The sequence below is a fragment of the Panicum virgatum genome, chromosome 1N (assembly GCF_016808335.1).
Source record: "Panicum virgatum strain AP13 chromosome 1N, P.virgatum_v5, whole genome shotgun sequence".
NCBI classification, from domain to species: domain Eukaryota; kingdom Viridiplantae; phylum Streptophyta; class Magnoliopsida; order Poales; family Poaceae; genus Panicum; species Panicum virgatum.
This window is the reverse complement of record NC_053145.1, coordinates 46,748,518-46,762,547: the sequence shown is the minus strand read 5'-3', so window position 1 is coordinate 46,762,547 and position 14,030 is coordinate 46,748,518. Positions and strand designations below refer to the sequence as shown.

The window sequence follows — 14,030 nt, the reverse complement described above, 5'->3', positions numbered from 1 at the left end:
ATCGCACCAATGTACTAGAACCATTTACAAAGAGAAAAGTGGCGCCATTACAGACATTCAAAATTTGAACTGCCGCACTATATAAGCACATCACATGCTCCAGATCATCCATTTCAGCCTGCAATCCAGTTCACCATCAGCCATGGCAATTGATCTAAACACAATACCAGATGAAGAAGCTGAACATCACTTGCCTGATCTAAATGGAGAACTACTAGATGAGCAAGCAGATGAAGTCCATGTCCTGCAAGATGAAGTCCTCCGGCTTCAAGAAGCTCAGTCCCAACTTCTCCAGGAAGATGAGCAGGTTGCTATGCATGGAATAGATCTCAACATTGATCCTTCTGAGCTGCAACAACCTAATGAAGGTAATGTGTTCTCTTAGTTATATAAGTTCACCAAGACTATCAATCATTTTATAGTGTGGCAAATTCATTAGAAAGGGGTAAAACAAGTAACCTTTGGGCTACAGTATTAAGTTCAACACCTGATCATCTTTTTTCCATTATAGACATGACAGAGTACATGCAAGACTATGGCGTCGATGCTGATACTACAGACATAGCCTTTCATGAACATGAGCAGGTTGCTATGCATGGAATAGATCTCAATGTTGATGCTTCTGAGCTGCAACAACCAAATGAAGGTAATGTCTTCTCTTAGTTATCTCAGTCCACCAAGGCTATCAATCATTTTATAATGTGCCACATTGAGTACAAATGGGTCAAACAAGTAACCTTTGTGCTACAGTATTAGGTACAATAACTGATCACCTGTTTTCATTGTAGACATGATGGAGTACATGCAAGACTACGGTGTCAATGCTGATATCACAGACATAGCCTTCTATGACCATGAGCAAGTTGCTATGCATGGAATAGATCTCAACGTTGATCCTTCTGAGCTGCAACAACCAAATGAATGTAATGTGTTCTCTTTGTTATATCAGTCCACCAAGGCTATCAATCATTTTATAATGTGGCACATTGATTAGACTTGTCAAACAAGTAACCTTTGGGCTACAATATTAGGTAGAAGAACTGATCACTTGTTTTCATTGTAGATATGATGGAGTACATGCAAGACTATGGTGTGGATGCTAATACTGTAGAAGAAGCCTTTGATGAGGATGAATTAGACGACTCAGATTTTGAATATGACCATGCAAATGAAAATATTTCACATCAGTCCAGGAATTTGACAGAAACTGAAAGGCATAAAATTTATGCAGCATTGCTCGAGAGAAGTATGCATGGAAGATTAAAAAGGAACACTACAACTAGAGTTGCCGAAATGTTACAAGTTAGTAGGTATCAAGTGCAACGTGTGTGGCGGAGGGTTAAGGAGTGCCGTGCACAAGGAAGACCAGTGGATGTTAGATCAAGGAAGCCAATGAACTGTGGGCGAAAAAAAATAAGTCCATCTATCAGAGGTTCTTAGAGTTCCCTTGCATAAGAGGACTAATATACGATCTCTAGCTAAAGCCATTGGTGTACCAAAAAACACTGTACATAGGTGGTTCAAGGAAGGGAAAACTACGACGCCACTCCAACACACTAAAACCTCTATTGAAGGAAGGAAACAAGAAAGATAGACTACGATGGTGTATTTGCATGTTAGATCAAAGGACATTACCAAATGAACCTAAGTTCATTGACATGGAAAACATCATCCACCTAGATGAGAAGTGGTACAACACCAAAAAAAAGAACAGGACCTACTATTTACTCCCGGAAGAGGACCCATACAGGATTGTGTAAAATAAAAATTTTATTGGCAAAATTATGTTATTGACGGCAGTGGCCAGACATAGATATGAAGTTGTGCAACGATTTTTTTTAAAAAAGAAGCTGTGCAACGAACTTTTCGTGGGCACGAAACAGCCTCCAAGGAAACAACCGAAGCGCCGCATGCTGCCGAGCAACAGGCCAACAGCGAGCGCTCCGCTCGGGTGGCGTCAGCGTCGACGTCACGCTGTTCGCATCGCATGTCTGGCGCAGCACGGCAGCAGGGTCTCCTCTTCCTCCCTCCGCGGGCCATGGCTGCTTGACCTGTTCTGTGGGCCCGCCGCCAAAGTTCCGCCACCTAGGCGGCGGTCAAATCCTGGACATCCAGGCTCGGTCGTGTTTGGTTCGCGCCAGTACTGCAGCGCGCTAGTGAATAGTAATATTGGGACAGTTAATTATAGTGTCAAACAAAGTCAGTTTACAAAACCAATTCTAGAACCCCGCGCTAGTGACCCTACCTAAAGAATCTAATGAGGTCTTTGACCGCACGATTAGAGGATAGTTACTGTAACATCACTGTAGCAAATTATTGATTAATTACCGTCATTAAATTCGTCGTGAAAAATTACAACCATCTCTAAAAAATTTTTATTTAGTACATGTGAGATTTTTTTTTTAGAAAATGTGGTCGTTAGAATTCTTGCCGATCCAAACAAGGCCTCGGCTGCTCTGCCCGCCAGCTCTTTTGCCTGCTCGGAAACGTCCGCGTGAAACGGCGAGTTGTGCCGGGCCCCACGGCATCTTTTTTCTGCCTTTCTGAGTTTCTGGATCGTCCGGATGGCGTTCGTGCTCGGACCCGCATCCGATAAACCACCAGCCGTTTATTTTTGCCGAAACACAATGCAACGCAAGCCGACATACAAAATAAAAAGGCGTTAGAAATCATAAATGTGTCTGTCCTTCCCCTCCTCTTCTCAGTCATGACCGTCGCACGATCAGAAGATGAGTAAATTCCCTATATGCCACTGAGAAATGTAACTCATCCTCTATGTGCCATTGAAAATTAGAACATCCCTTCAATACCATTGTTTTAAATTTTCCATCCCCTCAATGCCATTGCCGTAAAAAAATACTAACAGATGGACATTTTTTCATCCCTTATGTGCCATCGTTTTTAATTTTTGCATCCCCTATATGCCATTACCGTCATTGAGTTTTTGACGGCAATGGCATCGAGGGGATGAAAAATTTAAAACAATGGCATTGAAGGGTTGTTCTAATTTTCAATGGCACATAGGGGATGAGTTACATTTCTCAGTGGCATATAAGGAATTTACTCTCAGAAGAGTGCCATCGGCGTCAAGCCCGGCCCTCTCTCTCTCATGGGCGCCAACTGTAACAAATGAAATATGGCCTTATTTAGATGCGAAAAATTTTAGGTATAAAATACTGTAGCACTTTTGTTTGTATTTGATAATTATTATCCTAACTAAGCTCAAAAGATTCGTCTCGCAAATCATAGTCAAACTGTGTAATTAGTTATTTTATTTAGCTACATTTAATACTTCATGCATGCGTTCAAAGATTCGATGTGACGATGAATCTTGTAAAGTTTTAGAATTTTGGGTGCATCTAAACAAGGCGTATATTTTCATCCAACTTGTACCAATTGACTGATCTAACTAGGATTATATTTTTATTGCTCGCACCATGCCCAAACAAAACAACAGGCGCTTATTGTTGCACTTCTAATATTCTCTCTCTCTCCTCGGCACCATCACTAAACCTTCCCCTAAAGCATCCACGACGCATTATAGCCTATGTAGCAGTATGGTGTGACACATGATTTACTTGTGCTATGCTCGTATCGCTCGGGTCACCGACATGTTTGACAAAAGTTGCTCTGTTAATACTTGTATCACAAATTTGGTAGTCACGAGATTCACATGAAAAGATACTTCATTATGAGCATATACTACACATAAAGGAGCAATGGCATGTGTCTTGTTGTAACTATACGAAAACGAAATGCATTTTATAATTTCAAACATATGGAGAAATTACTAAGTTGGGCATATGGTAGTGAAGTACAGGTAGCAATAACTGTAGATTTAAGATTTCAAGGGTAATGTATTTTTTACGGGTAATACAGAGCTTTATTACTAAGAAGAAGGTTTACAATGTTTGAAACACGCAGTCGCTCGACCAAGCCAAACGGCTGTATGAATATTCCTTCTACCTAGCTGATTCAAGGCTCATGTATTGGATGCTACTGTTGGGAATTTGTCTGGGATAGGAACCAGGTGCTCAAAATAAGCTTCCCTACCGTTTTTTAAGCCGCCGGCACACGTCATCATCCCTCCAATGCTTAGCAATTTCGGGTGTGTGTTTGGTCGACCCGACCCGACCCGACCCGACCGGGCCGTGCACGAGCGAGGGAGGGAGGAAGCTGCCGCGTCCGTGGCCGCACGTTATAAAATTCACCCGCTCCGTCTCGTCGCCTCTTCCCACCCACGGCCGCACCAACGCCGTCTCTAATCATCCCCCCAACCAAACCAAAACCAAAAGCCAAACAAGTCTTCTCCTCCCGATCCCCGACGTCGCCGGAGGCTTCGCCGGAGCAGCGTCGACGGTAAGCCATTCCCGCCCCTCGCCTGCTCCTTCTCCGCATCCCTCTGAGCTTCTCGGCGCGAGGAATCGTCGTCTGCCATGACAGTGGCGGACCCAGCTTTTGTTCACGACTAGGGACTGCCGCATCTGCGCGCGCGGTGTGCCGCGGCGTCCCACGCCAGCGTGGCGGGCCCCGCCGCGACGCCCGCGGCGAGCGGCACGCAGGGCGCCGCGGCCACGGCGTCCCGCGCCTTGGTGGCCAGCAGCCGCGCGTAGGGCGCGGCGAGCGACGCGAGGAGCGCGAGCGCGTCGACCACGGCCAGCGGGGAGTGGTCGCAGAGGGCGGGGAAGAGCTAGCCCCTGCCCCGCGTACCAGATCTCGCGTTTCCACGGGGATTCCCGTTATTTTTTTTCCTTGCTCCCCTGTTTCGCGATTGAAATTCGAGCGGGTTGGCCATTCGATGTCTTGCTGACCTAATCCGGCGCGCTCTGATTTGATTGCAGGTTGCCTAATCAAAAGGAGCATGGCCTCGCTTGCAAGTCCATCTTCCTCAGTCGCCGCCGCCCTCACCCGTCAACCGTAAGAAGCTCTCGCCTGCGCCACCCTCTCCCTAAGCGTGCTATTGCTTTTTTCCCCATGCCAGCGCCGGTTCGGTTGTATGATCGTTTTTTATTTGTTCTCCTTTCGATCATAGAGATCCACACACAGGGTCACGTTTTTGTATGCCTGGTATAATCTGTCTCAATCTGTGTGGACTTGTTAGTAAACCGAATAACTGATGAACGAGCAGGAGAACCTAGTTCAAATTGGGTTAGAAAACGCGCCTTTTTTTAATTACTTTACAGCTATGTGAAAAGAGCAAGCATTGCAGTTGGAACTGAATTGGAGAAAAATGGCTGCACGAATTTTTAATGTTCATTCATAAGGCAATGCAGATTTGGTGGCTGAGAATGTTTTTTTTCTTTTTCCGTTTCTGAATTCCTGTTTGTGACAATGCAGGACGCGGTTCTTGAAAGGGTGCAGTGTCTCCAAGGAGACAAAGGGCTCGGTTTGCAACCTCTTCACTCCAAATTCAAATAATGCCAAAGTAAAATCAGTGGGCTCGAGAATATCATCATCCTTGAAAAGGGATGGTGGCTATCCAGCCGCTGGTGCCTCTGGGAATGGCGACGTGCTATTGGCAAGAAGTACTTCCGTACGTGGCCAGGACCATTCGGTTGCTGACCCTGTACTCTCGACGGATTCCATGGTTGCGCCAGAAATCCTCTCTGCTAATCTGGCACGTGTTGTGGACAAGTTTGCAGATGAAGACACAGACACTGAACTTGATTTGGATAGCCCGACAGAGGGCTTTGCATCTATTGCAGATGCCATTGAGGACATACGGCAAGGAAAAGTTAGTACATCTTGAAATTTACTTGTGAGGTATTGTACTTCAATCCATCTATGCTCTGCTAATACTGGTTTATACTTGAAGCTTGTGATTGTTGTTGATGACGAGTCAAGGGAAAATGAAGGAGACCTTATAATGGCTGCTTCCTTGGTTACCTCAGAGGCTATGGCTTTTATAGTAAGGCATGGGACTGGAATTGTGTGTGTCAGCATGAAAGAAGAAGATCTGGAAAGACTGGACCTTCCATTGATGGTTACTGCGAAAGAAAATGAGGAGAAGCTATGCACTGCTTTCACTGTCACAGTGGTATGATGGACTCATTATCATTCTCTTGCACTCACTATTGTATTAACTTTTCATGTTGCTATGAGATTTTTTTTGTTGCTTGTCAGTAGTCTGTATGTGTAGTGTTGTTATCTTCTCGATTGGTTTCCTTATCAAATAGCTCATATACAGCACGTTGCTACTTATTACACGCTGAAACACTCTTGTTCTGATTGAGGGATATATCTTTTTTGTACCTAGGAATCGGCAGATTTAACTGATGAAAATTTGTCTTCATGAGTTATACTGTTGTGAATAATCAAAATTTCATCACAAGCTCAAGTCAGAACATTAATCCTTCACTAAATAACTATATATGAAATGTGCAAGGTTGTGCTTATTACAGGAGCGACTATGCCGGAACAGTTTATATATCACGATTTCTGGAATTGTTGGTCTGTGCTTATGTTATCTTTGAACCTGTTTCTTTAAGGTCTTAATTTTCTGTTCCTGCTAGCTTCTGTAGCAATGAGTTTGAGCTAATTTTCAGACAGTGAGTTGTTTACTGTTCTGTCAAACATAGTCTGCTCTTTCTTTAATGTTCTGTTCATACAGTGAGTATGCAACAACTAGTACATTCTAGTGAATATTGAAAGCGATATAACTTTGTATTCTTTAGTTTAGGCTTAGTAAGCTAAAGGTGCATATGTCCACTACTGAGCTAAATGTCTGAATTTTTTGCTTCTTAGGATGCGAAAGAGGGCACAACAACTGGGGTATCTGCCAAGGACAGGGCAAAAACAGTCATGACTCTTGCATCTCCTGACTCAAAGCCTGAGGATTTCAATCGCCCCGGTCATATTTTCCCTTTGAAATACAGAGAAGGAGGTGTTCTGAAACGAGCTGGACACACCGAGGCTTCTGTTGACCTTGCCATGCTGGCTGGATTACCTCCTGTTGCTGTCCTTTGTGAGATTGTGGACGATGTAGATGGCTCCATGGCTCGCCTACCAAAACTACGTGTGTTTGCTGAAAGGGAGAATTTGAAGATTATATCTATTGCTGACTTGATTAGGTGAGTGCAGAAACTTCTGCTTCTGATGTTTGACATGTTGCCAGTTTGCCAGTAAGACAGTAGTTAGCAACTCACTATGATGTATGCCAATGTGTCATTGCTACTTTGATTACTGGTTAACATTTTTCTCATTAATTATTGGTCTGATGTACATATGCTAGCCTTTTTCGTACTTATGCTGAAACAGTGGTTTCTGGCAAAAAAAAAAAAAGGAAGAAAGAGAGAAAATGCTCTAAAAGTGCTTTCAGGCAGAGGTCAACATATATATTTTTCTACCCTATTTGTAAAATATTAATTCAACATGCTTTATATGGCTGCAAGATTATATTAGTCCCTGTGGCTGCCTATGTGAATTCTTCGTCGATGTTCTATGTGCTCTCACTAGTGATTCTTGAGGTATTGATTGGTATGCTAACAGAAGTTCCTGTATTCCAGATATAGGAGGAAAAGAGACAGGCTAATTGAACGTGCTTCTGTTGCACGTTTGCCTTTGAGATGGGGCAATGTCCGTGCCTATTGCTACAGATCTGTCATTGATGGAATTGAACATATTGCAATGGTGAAAGTAAGTCATTGTATTGTAATACTAATTACCACTGTAGAACTTGCTTGTGTGAGGTATTGTTGTGTGTACAGCACCTGAGCTAACTATGAATCATTCTAAATGACCAACAGGGTGAGATTGGTGATGGTCAAGATATTTTGGTGAGGGTTCACTCCGAGTGCCTGACTGGAGACATTTTTGGATCTGCAAGGTGTGATTGTGGTGACCAGCTTGCCATGTCAATGGAAATGATTGAGAAGGCTGGAAGAGGTGTATTAGTTTACCTTCGTGGTCATGAAGGAAGGGGTATTGGTCTGGGTCACAAGCTCCGTGCTTACAACTTGCAAGATGACGGGCGTGACACTGTGGAAGCTAATGAAGAGCTAGGGCTTCCTGTTGATTCACGGGAATACGGGATTGGTGCACAGGTAAGACTGAAATTATCACTCAGTTTATTGTCCAACTGTTGACATAGAAATGCCCCCCTTTTTTTGTGAAACTCTGCACATTGAATATATAGGAAAGCTGTGGCATATGAAAGAAACAATTTGGCGGCTCCAACTTCAAATGACTTCATAAACATTGAAAATTTCATGGATGTTTCATTTTTATCATGTACTAGGCAGGTTTACTGACACTTCATTGCTTCTCTGTAGATATTACGGGATCTAGGAGTCCGTTCAATGAAGTTGATGACCAATAACCCTGCAAAGTATAGCGGCCTCAAGGGTTACGGATTAAGCATTGCGGGCAGGGTGCCCTTGCTGACGCCAATAACCAGTGAGAATAGGAGGTACATGGAGACCAAAAGAACAAAGATGGGGCATGTGTATGGACAGGCTAACCAAGCAAGTGACAGCAACAGCGCAGGAGAGAAGCACTAATAAGCCAACAACCAACAAGGCATGCCACCAGCCCACCATTGGCATTCCAGTCGGTGATATGGTGATGCCATATTCTTCTCTGGTGGAGTTTGCCAAATGAGCTCTTTCCAGATATTCCAGTAGATTGATTTGTTCTTCAATTGTAACAGTAGGTTCAAAGATGGGTAATAATAAGAATGGCCCCCTTCTTCATTTTCTGCCCCATGTTTGTTATTCGCTACTGCCATCATATTATCACTGTAAATACATGGTAACAACCTCCACACAGTACATAATCAAACCCATGTATACCTCTGATACCCAGTTGTCTGGGGAATCCTTTTTTTCAGGGATATAAGTTCAAAGCCAGTACAGCCTCTGTTAAGAGTAGTAGTTCTTGGTGGCATCTGACATATGTGTTATCCCAAATGGTTTAACCTTTTCATTTATGCGATCTTGCGAACTCGTTCGTTGAACCTCAGAATGATCCACACAAGCTCTTCTTTTCACCATATACTGTACAGAATTTGCAGCCACAAGTTGCAGTTGGAACTGGTTTGCCCTGTTCCATTCCCACGTCAGGTTGAACGTCATGCAGTGGTGTGACTGTGTGAGTGTGAGGCTGCAAAGCCGTCTGCCCTGTGTGGGCTGTGGCCCGCCGGTCGCCGACGCCCAACCAGGGTTTTTTTTTCCCAACCGGTAACCCCAAACCGGAGCACTCCGGTTCCGGTAAACCGGACCGGTTTGACAGGTTACCGGTAGAAACCGGTCAAATTCAAATTTGAATTCAAAAAACTCAGTTCAACCGGTTCGTACCGGTTTACCGGCCGGTTTGACCGGTTTGAATTCAAATTCAAATTTAAAATTGCATGTGCAACCGGTATACCGGCCGGTTAGACCGGTTTATCAAGTGGGCCTTAATGGGCCGGCTCATTTTTTTCTTTTTTTTTATTTAACTTTAAATCCCCGCAAACTATACTAAATGAACGAATTTTTGAGAAAATTTGATACCATTAGATTCATCACAACTTGAAGTATTTTTAAGAATTTTTTGAGAATTATTCATTTTTTAAATTTAAATTTAAATTTTGAATTTTGGCCGGTTGGGTACCGGCCGGAACCGGAACCGGTAACCGGTCAAACCGGACCGGTTCCCACCGGTAAGGTTAACCCTGCGCCCAACAACTCCCTGCCGCCGCAGCCACAGCCTGCCTTCGCCAGTCACCGCTGCTGCTTCGCCTCTCCCTCGCTCGACGCCAACCGAAAACGCCCGCCGCCTCCTCCGTCACGCCGTACTCAGTCCAGACTCTGGCCGCCCAAAGTCACGCGACGTGACGCCACCGCGCGTTCCCGCGGCCGCGGGCGGAGTTTTTCCACGCGCACCGCGTCGGTATTAGTTTAGTTAGTACCACTGTGTCCGAGACGGACTCGCGAACGAGCCAGGAAATTCACCGCGCTGCTCCCTCCCATCCGCCGCGGCGTGCACGTCCCCTCCTCCTCTTCCAGCTCCGGCTACGGCGAGCCGCCCCGGAGGCCGGAGCCACCGTCCTTCGGCGTGATCCAGACCGACAGCCTCGATGACGGTTGATCATCCCCTCCCCTCCAATCCATGCGACGGTCCAGACCCGAAGCACGAATGCTCGCCTCCTCCGGTTCTCGCTCCCCCGTCGTTGCTTGACCCAGCACCACCTCCTTCCTCCTCTGCGGCCTCGCACGGCAGGGGCACCTTCGTCACCGCTCTCATCATCGCCGGCTCGGTGCTAGCCTTCCTCGCCCTCTGCCTCTCCCTCATCCTCTTGGTCCGCCGCAGGAGGCAGCGGCGGCGGCGGCAGCGAGAGGCGCTTCTGGAGGCCGCCCTGGCCCCAGCGGCGGCGCCGCCCGCCGCACCCCCCGGCGACGGCGCCGGCCTCAACCCCGCGGATGAGGAAGTCGTGCACCACGCGTGGCACATCCGGACCGTCGGGCTCGATGAGGCGGCGATCGAGTCCATCGCGCTCACGCGGTACCGCGCCGGCGGCGCGCTCGGCGCCTCCGACTGCACCGTCTGCCTCGGCGAGTTCCAGGACGGCGAGCTCCTTCGGCTGCTCCCCAAGTGCGCCCACGCGTTCCACGTCCAGTGCATCGACACCTGGCTCCGCGCCCACGTCAACTGCCCGCTCTGCCGCGCCAACGTGACGGACCCCGCCGCCGAGCAACCCGACCCAACGCCTCCCGGCGCCGGCGCCGGCGCCGAGCAAGAAGAACAAGACGCGGGGAACATCGGAGCCCCGGAACACGAGCAGCCGGGTCGGCACGCGGACGAGCAGCGTGCCCAACTCGATCAGCGCGACCAGCCGAGCATCCCGTCGGAGCTACCGCGCCAGCGCCCCGGTCCACGGGGGCGCAGCTTCCGGCGCGTGGCTTCCATGGACTCGCCGTCGCCGGTAGCGTCAGCCGAGGAGGCCCCTGAAGACGAGCAGGCCGGTGGCGAGAAGCAGGGGACAGAGGGTGCTGTTTGCTGCGAGGCGTCAGCAGGATCCGACCGTCTGAACCGCGCCGCCATGAAGAGGTCACTGTCCGCCGGCAGCCGGTGGACGCTGCTCTCGCGGCATCGCCGCGCGCGCACCTCTCTTCTGCCAGTGTGACGGCGCGGGGATCTGCGGCCGTGCTCTGCGTAATGGTGGAACTTTTGCCTGTCCCACCCAGATCACGCTTGTTCTTGAATACTCGTAGTCGTAGTCATGATCAGCACAGCTTGCAAGTTCAGAGCAGAGGGTTGGCTGCACTTGTTGGATTGATCTCCACCAGTTGCGGCCAACTGGGCCCTTGACTCGCGTCCTGATCGGGGACGCCCAGACCAACATGGTTGGTGGGCCCCGTCGTGCAGCCTATAAAGAGGAGGTGGGGACTGACGGCTCAGTATACGAGGTTCGCCGCCACCTAGTTTCACCACCGAAAACCTAGTCGCGACCCGATCTTCGCGAGGCGCTGAAGCGGCGGGAAGCCCTACCGCCGCCGCCCCTGCACAGCAACGTCGCCGTCCGCGACCTCTTCTCCAACTACGGCGCCACCTTGTCAACCTCTACGGCAGCGCCATGGATCATGCGAGTGTGACCAGAGGAAGGTTTTTGTCCACAGAAAGTGAGTTAACCCAATCGATCTACTCCTAGACGATCCAAAGTATCTAACATTGGCATCAGAGCCGATCTAGAGTGTAGATCGAGATGGGGAAAGTGTGGATTCGTCCGCGAATCGAAAGGAATCAAAGAAACGAAAGCCAAATCGATCTCAAATCGAAAAAGAAATTCCAACCCTAACCCTAGATGAGAACGGGGCCGACGGCGACTTACCAGTTACCCGTCGTGGCCACCACCGCCGATGCGCGGGATAGGGCTGCGCAGCCACTCGCCGCCGGGACGCCAGGGCGCACGCGCGCGGACTCGGAAGCGAGGCGCCATCAACGGCGAGCTCGACGGCGGCACGCTCACCCACCGGCGAGCGCGCGCCGGCGAGCAAGCCGCGGCGGCGCCGCCTCGTTATCTTCTTCCCGCGGTCGCCATGGCCGTCACCTTCTGGGGCCGCCGCAGCACACATGAGAGAGAAAGGAGGAGAAGGAAATGGCGCCGGGTTTCAGGGGGAGGGCCGGCCGCCGGTTTTTGTTCTCGCGGGGAACACGGACAGCCGTCGGATCAAGATCCGACGGCCAGGAGCGGCCGGCGCCGGTAGGGCCGAATTCGGCCCAAGAGGGGGCTGAGCGGGCGCCACTTTCCCAGCCCAGGCCCAAGCTGCCGTCTGGGACGCCGCACGCGCCGGCATGGGCCGGGCCAATTTCGGCGCTGGGCCGCATGCACAGTTTTCCTTTTTTATTGTTTTTCTATTTTTTCAGAAGCATTTTCAATAGTTTTTTGAATGCATTTGTTTATAGTTTGATCTCTATTCAATTTTGCACCAACGTGTATATTGTTTAGAGATAAAAGTTCACAATATTGCTTCTGAAAATAGAAATTCCTACATGTTTCCGCTGCAAAGTTCATATTGTTGCTCTTTAATTTAATTAGAACCAACGGGACAATTAATTTTTAAGAGCATGATTAATGAGCCTACTTTGAGTAAGTTTTACCTCTATTCAATTTTGAACCAACGAGATAAATTGTTTAGAGAGAAACTGAGCACAAAGTATTGTGTCTATAAAGAAAATGTTTTCCGCTGCTACAATGATGTTATCTTTCAATTAAATCGGAACCAATGAGAAGATTTAATTGAAAGAATAGTATAAAATTCTTAAATGAGTTTTTCCCTGTGGGTTAAAGACACATTTGAAGTTTAAAGCCTCAGAAAAGCTTATGGTGTCTTAAGTTAAAGTTAAGTTTTGGCATCATTTCGCCATTTAAGCTATATCTCAAAGTTGAGCATTGGTTTGCCTTAATAACAGGAGCCATAAAAAAAGCTCTCAAAGAAGAGATTTTCAAAGTTAATTATAGTATTATTATTTTCTGACCAACATTGATAATAACAATATTATAATTTTATGAGTCATAGCTTAAAGTTTAAAGTCTCTGGTAAAATGTTGCATCATAGTGACCTATTTTTTTCGGAATAGATAAAGGCTGCTCTTAAACTAGAAAAATGTATTTTCTAGTTTGCGCAGCAATAAAGCTGATTATCCTCTAATTAAATTCGAACCAACAGGAGGATTTAATTTTGAGGAGTATATATACATTGTTTTAAAGTTTATTGAGTTTTCTATACATTAATTATATTTCTGACCAACGGTGATATGGAATTAATGTATATAGATGGATGTTTTATAGTTTATTGAGTATAAAACTTGAAGTTTTTTTTATTATTGTCCTTTTAGACAAAGTTTTGCATGTAGTCCTTCTTGAAAGGACAAAAGAAAATGAACTAAGTACATGTTACTCAGAAAGAAAGAAGACCATCATATGGGAAAGTGTATTCTCTTTAAAGAATGGCTTGAAAAGAAAAGTACTTATAGTTGTTGATCCAAGAAAAGAAGATAGATCAATAAGACATCGTTTTTTGAGAAATGCCTCTTATGTACTATCTATCAAGAAGAATTCATTTTGAGTTCAGTCAAAGTTGTGATAAGTCATACATGTTTAATTTGACCAACGTTGGATTAAGCATGTGTGTCATGGAATATTTAGATTTATTCCTGAATTTGATATGAACCAAAAGTATGCAATAACCTGCATGACGGGGTAAAGTTAGCATAGTGCCAATCCTGGATGGCAGGAGAAAGTTGTGATGACTCATGTGCTGGTTTATCCCACACTGGGAGAAAAGTTTGGAGTAGCTTTGCTATTCTAGAATGATCCGGCACTTCTATTGTGTCACAGTGATTAATCACTCAATGAGTTTAAGAAGAATGGAAAGTTACATACGAATCTCAAGATGAGAAAGATATGCGAGCGTGACTTGCTAAAGTACTGCTAGTAAAGGACTCTGTTGAGTTTGTGAAGTAAAATGAGGAAAATGTACTGCCATATCGAGTAAAGGACTCTATTGAGTTCTCAAAGTAAAATGAATAAAAGGTACTCCCATATGAAGTAA

General features: G+C 46.5%; 3 protein-coding genes across 3 annotated transcripts; all 3 read left to right on the top strand.

The window, feature by feature from the left end:
* The first annotated feature begins 84 nt into the window (after positions 1 to 84).
* LOC120653591 lies at positions 85 to 4,613 on the top strand. Its single transcript, XM_039931301.1, has 5 exons — positions 85 to 368; positions 512 to 646; positions 789 to 923; positions 1,064 to 1,302; positions 4,473 to 4,613. The coding sequence occupies exons 1-5, from the start codon at positions 95 to 97 to the stop codon at positions 4,611 to 4,613; spliced, it is 924 nt and encodes a 307-aa protein (XP_039787235.1). The 5' UTR covers positions 85 to 94.
* LOC120656161 (probable bifunctional riboflavin biosynthesis protein RIBA 2, chloroplastic) lies at positions 4,207 to 8,849 on the top strand. The gene is made up of 8 exons (XM_039934188.1): positions 4,207 to 4,359; positions 4,842 to 4,917; positions 5,338 to 5,734; positions 5,816 to 6,037; positions 6,745 to 7,070; positions 7,506 to 7,635; positions 7,746 to 8,042; positions 8,271 to 8,849. Exons 2-8 carry the CDS (start codon positions 4,862 to 4,864, stop codon positions 8,496 to 8,498), a joined length of 1,656 nt encoding a protein of 551 aa, XP_039790122.1. The 5' UTR covers positions 4,207 to 4,359; positions 4,842 to 4,861; the 3' UTR covers positions 8,499 to 8,849.
* Positions 8,850 to 9,774: 925 nt separating this feature from the next.
* Positions 9,775 to 11,773, top strand: LOC120656160 (E3 ubiquitin-protein ligase Os04g0590900-like). The gene has a single exon (XM_039934187.1). The coding sequence runs from the start codon at positions 10,055 to 10,057 to the stop codon at positions 11,099 to 11,101; it is 1,047 nt and encodes a 348-aa protein (XP_039790121.1). The 5' UTR covers positions 9,775 to 10,054; the 3' UTR covers positions 11,102 to 11,773.
* The last annotated feature ends 2,257 nt before the right edge of the window (positions 11,774 to 14,030 follow it).

Coding starts and splice junctions, on each gene's coding strand:
- LOC120653591 (XM_039931301.1), top strand. CDS start 95: ATGCTCCAGATCATCCATTTCAGCCTGCAATCCAGTTCACCATCAGCC. Junction 647..788: donor GCTGCAACAACCAAATGAAG/GTAATGTCTTCT, acceptor TTTTCATTGTAG/ACATGATGGAGTACATGCAA. Junction 924..1,063: donor GCTGCAACAACCAAATGAAT/GTAATGTGTTCT, acceptor TTTTCATTGTAG/ATATGATGGAGTACATGCAA.
- LOC120656160 (XM_039934187.1), top strand. CDS start 10,055: ATGACGGTTGATCATCCCCTCCCCTCCAATCCATGCGACGGTCCAGAC.
- LOC120656161 (XM_039934188.1), top strand. CDS start 4,862: ATGGCCTCGCTTGCAAGTCCATCTTCCTCAGTCGCCGCCGCCCTCACC. Junction 6,038..6,744: donor CTGCTTTCACTGTCACAGTG/GTATGATGGACT, acceptor TTTGCTTCTTAG/GATGCGAAAGAGGGCACAAC. Junction 7,071..7,505: donor TCTATTGCTGACTTGATTAG/GTGAGTGCAGAA, acceptor CCTGTATTCCAG/ATATAGGAGGAAAAGAGACA.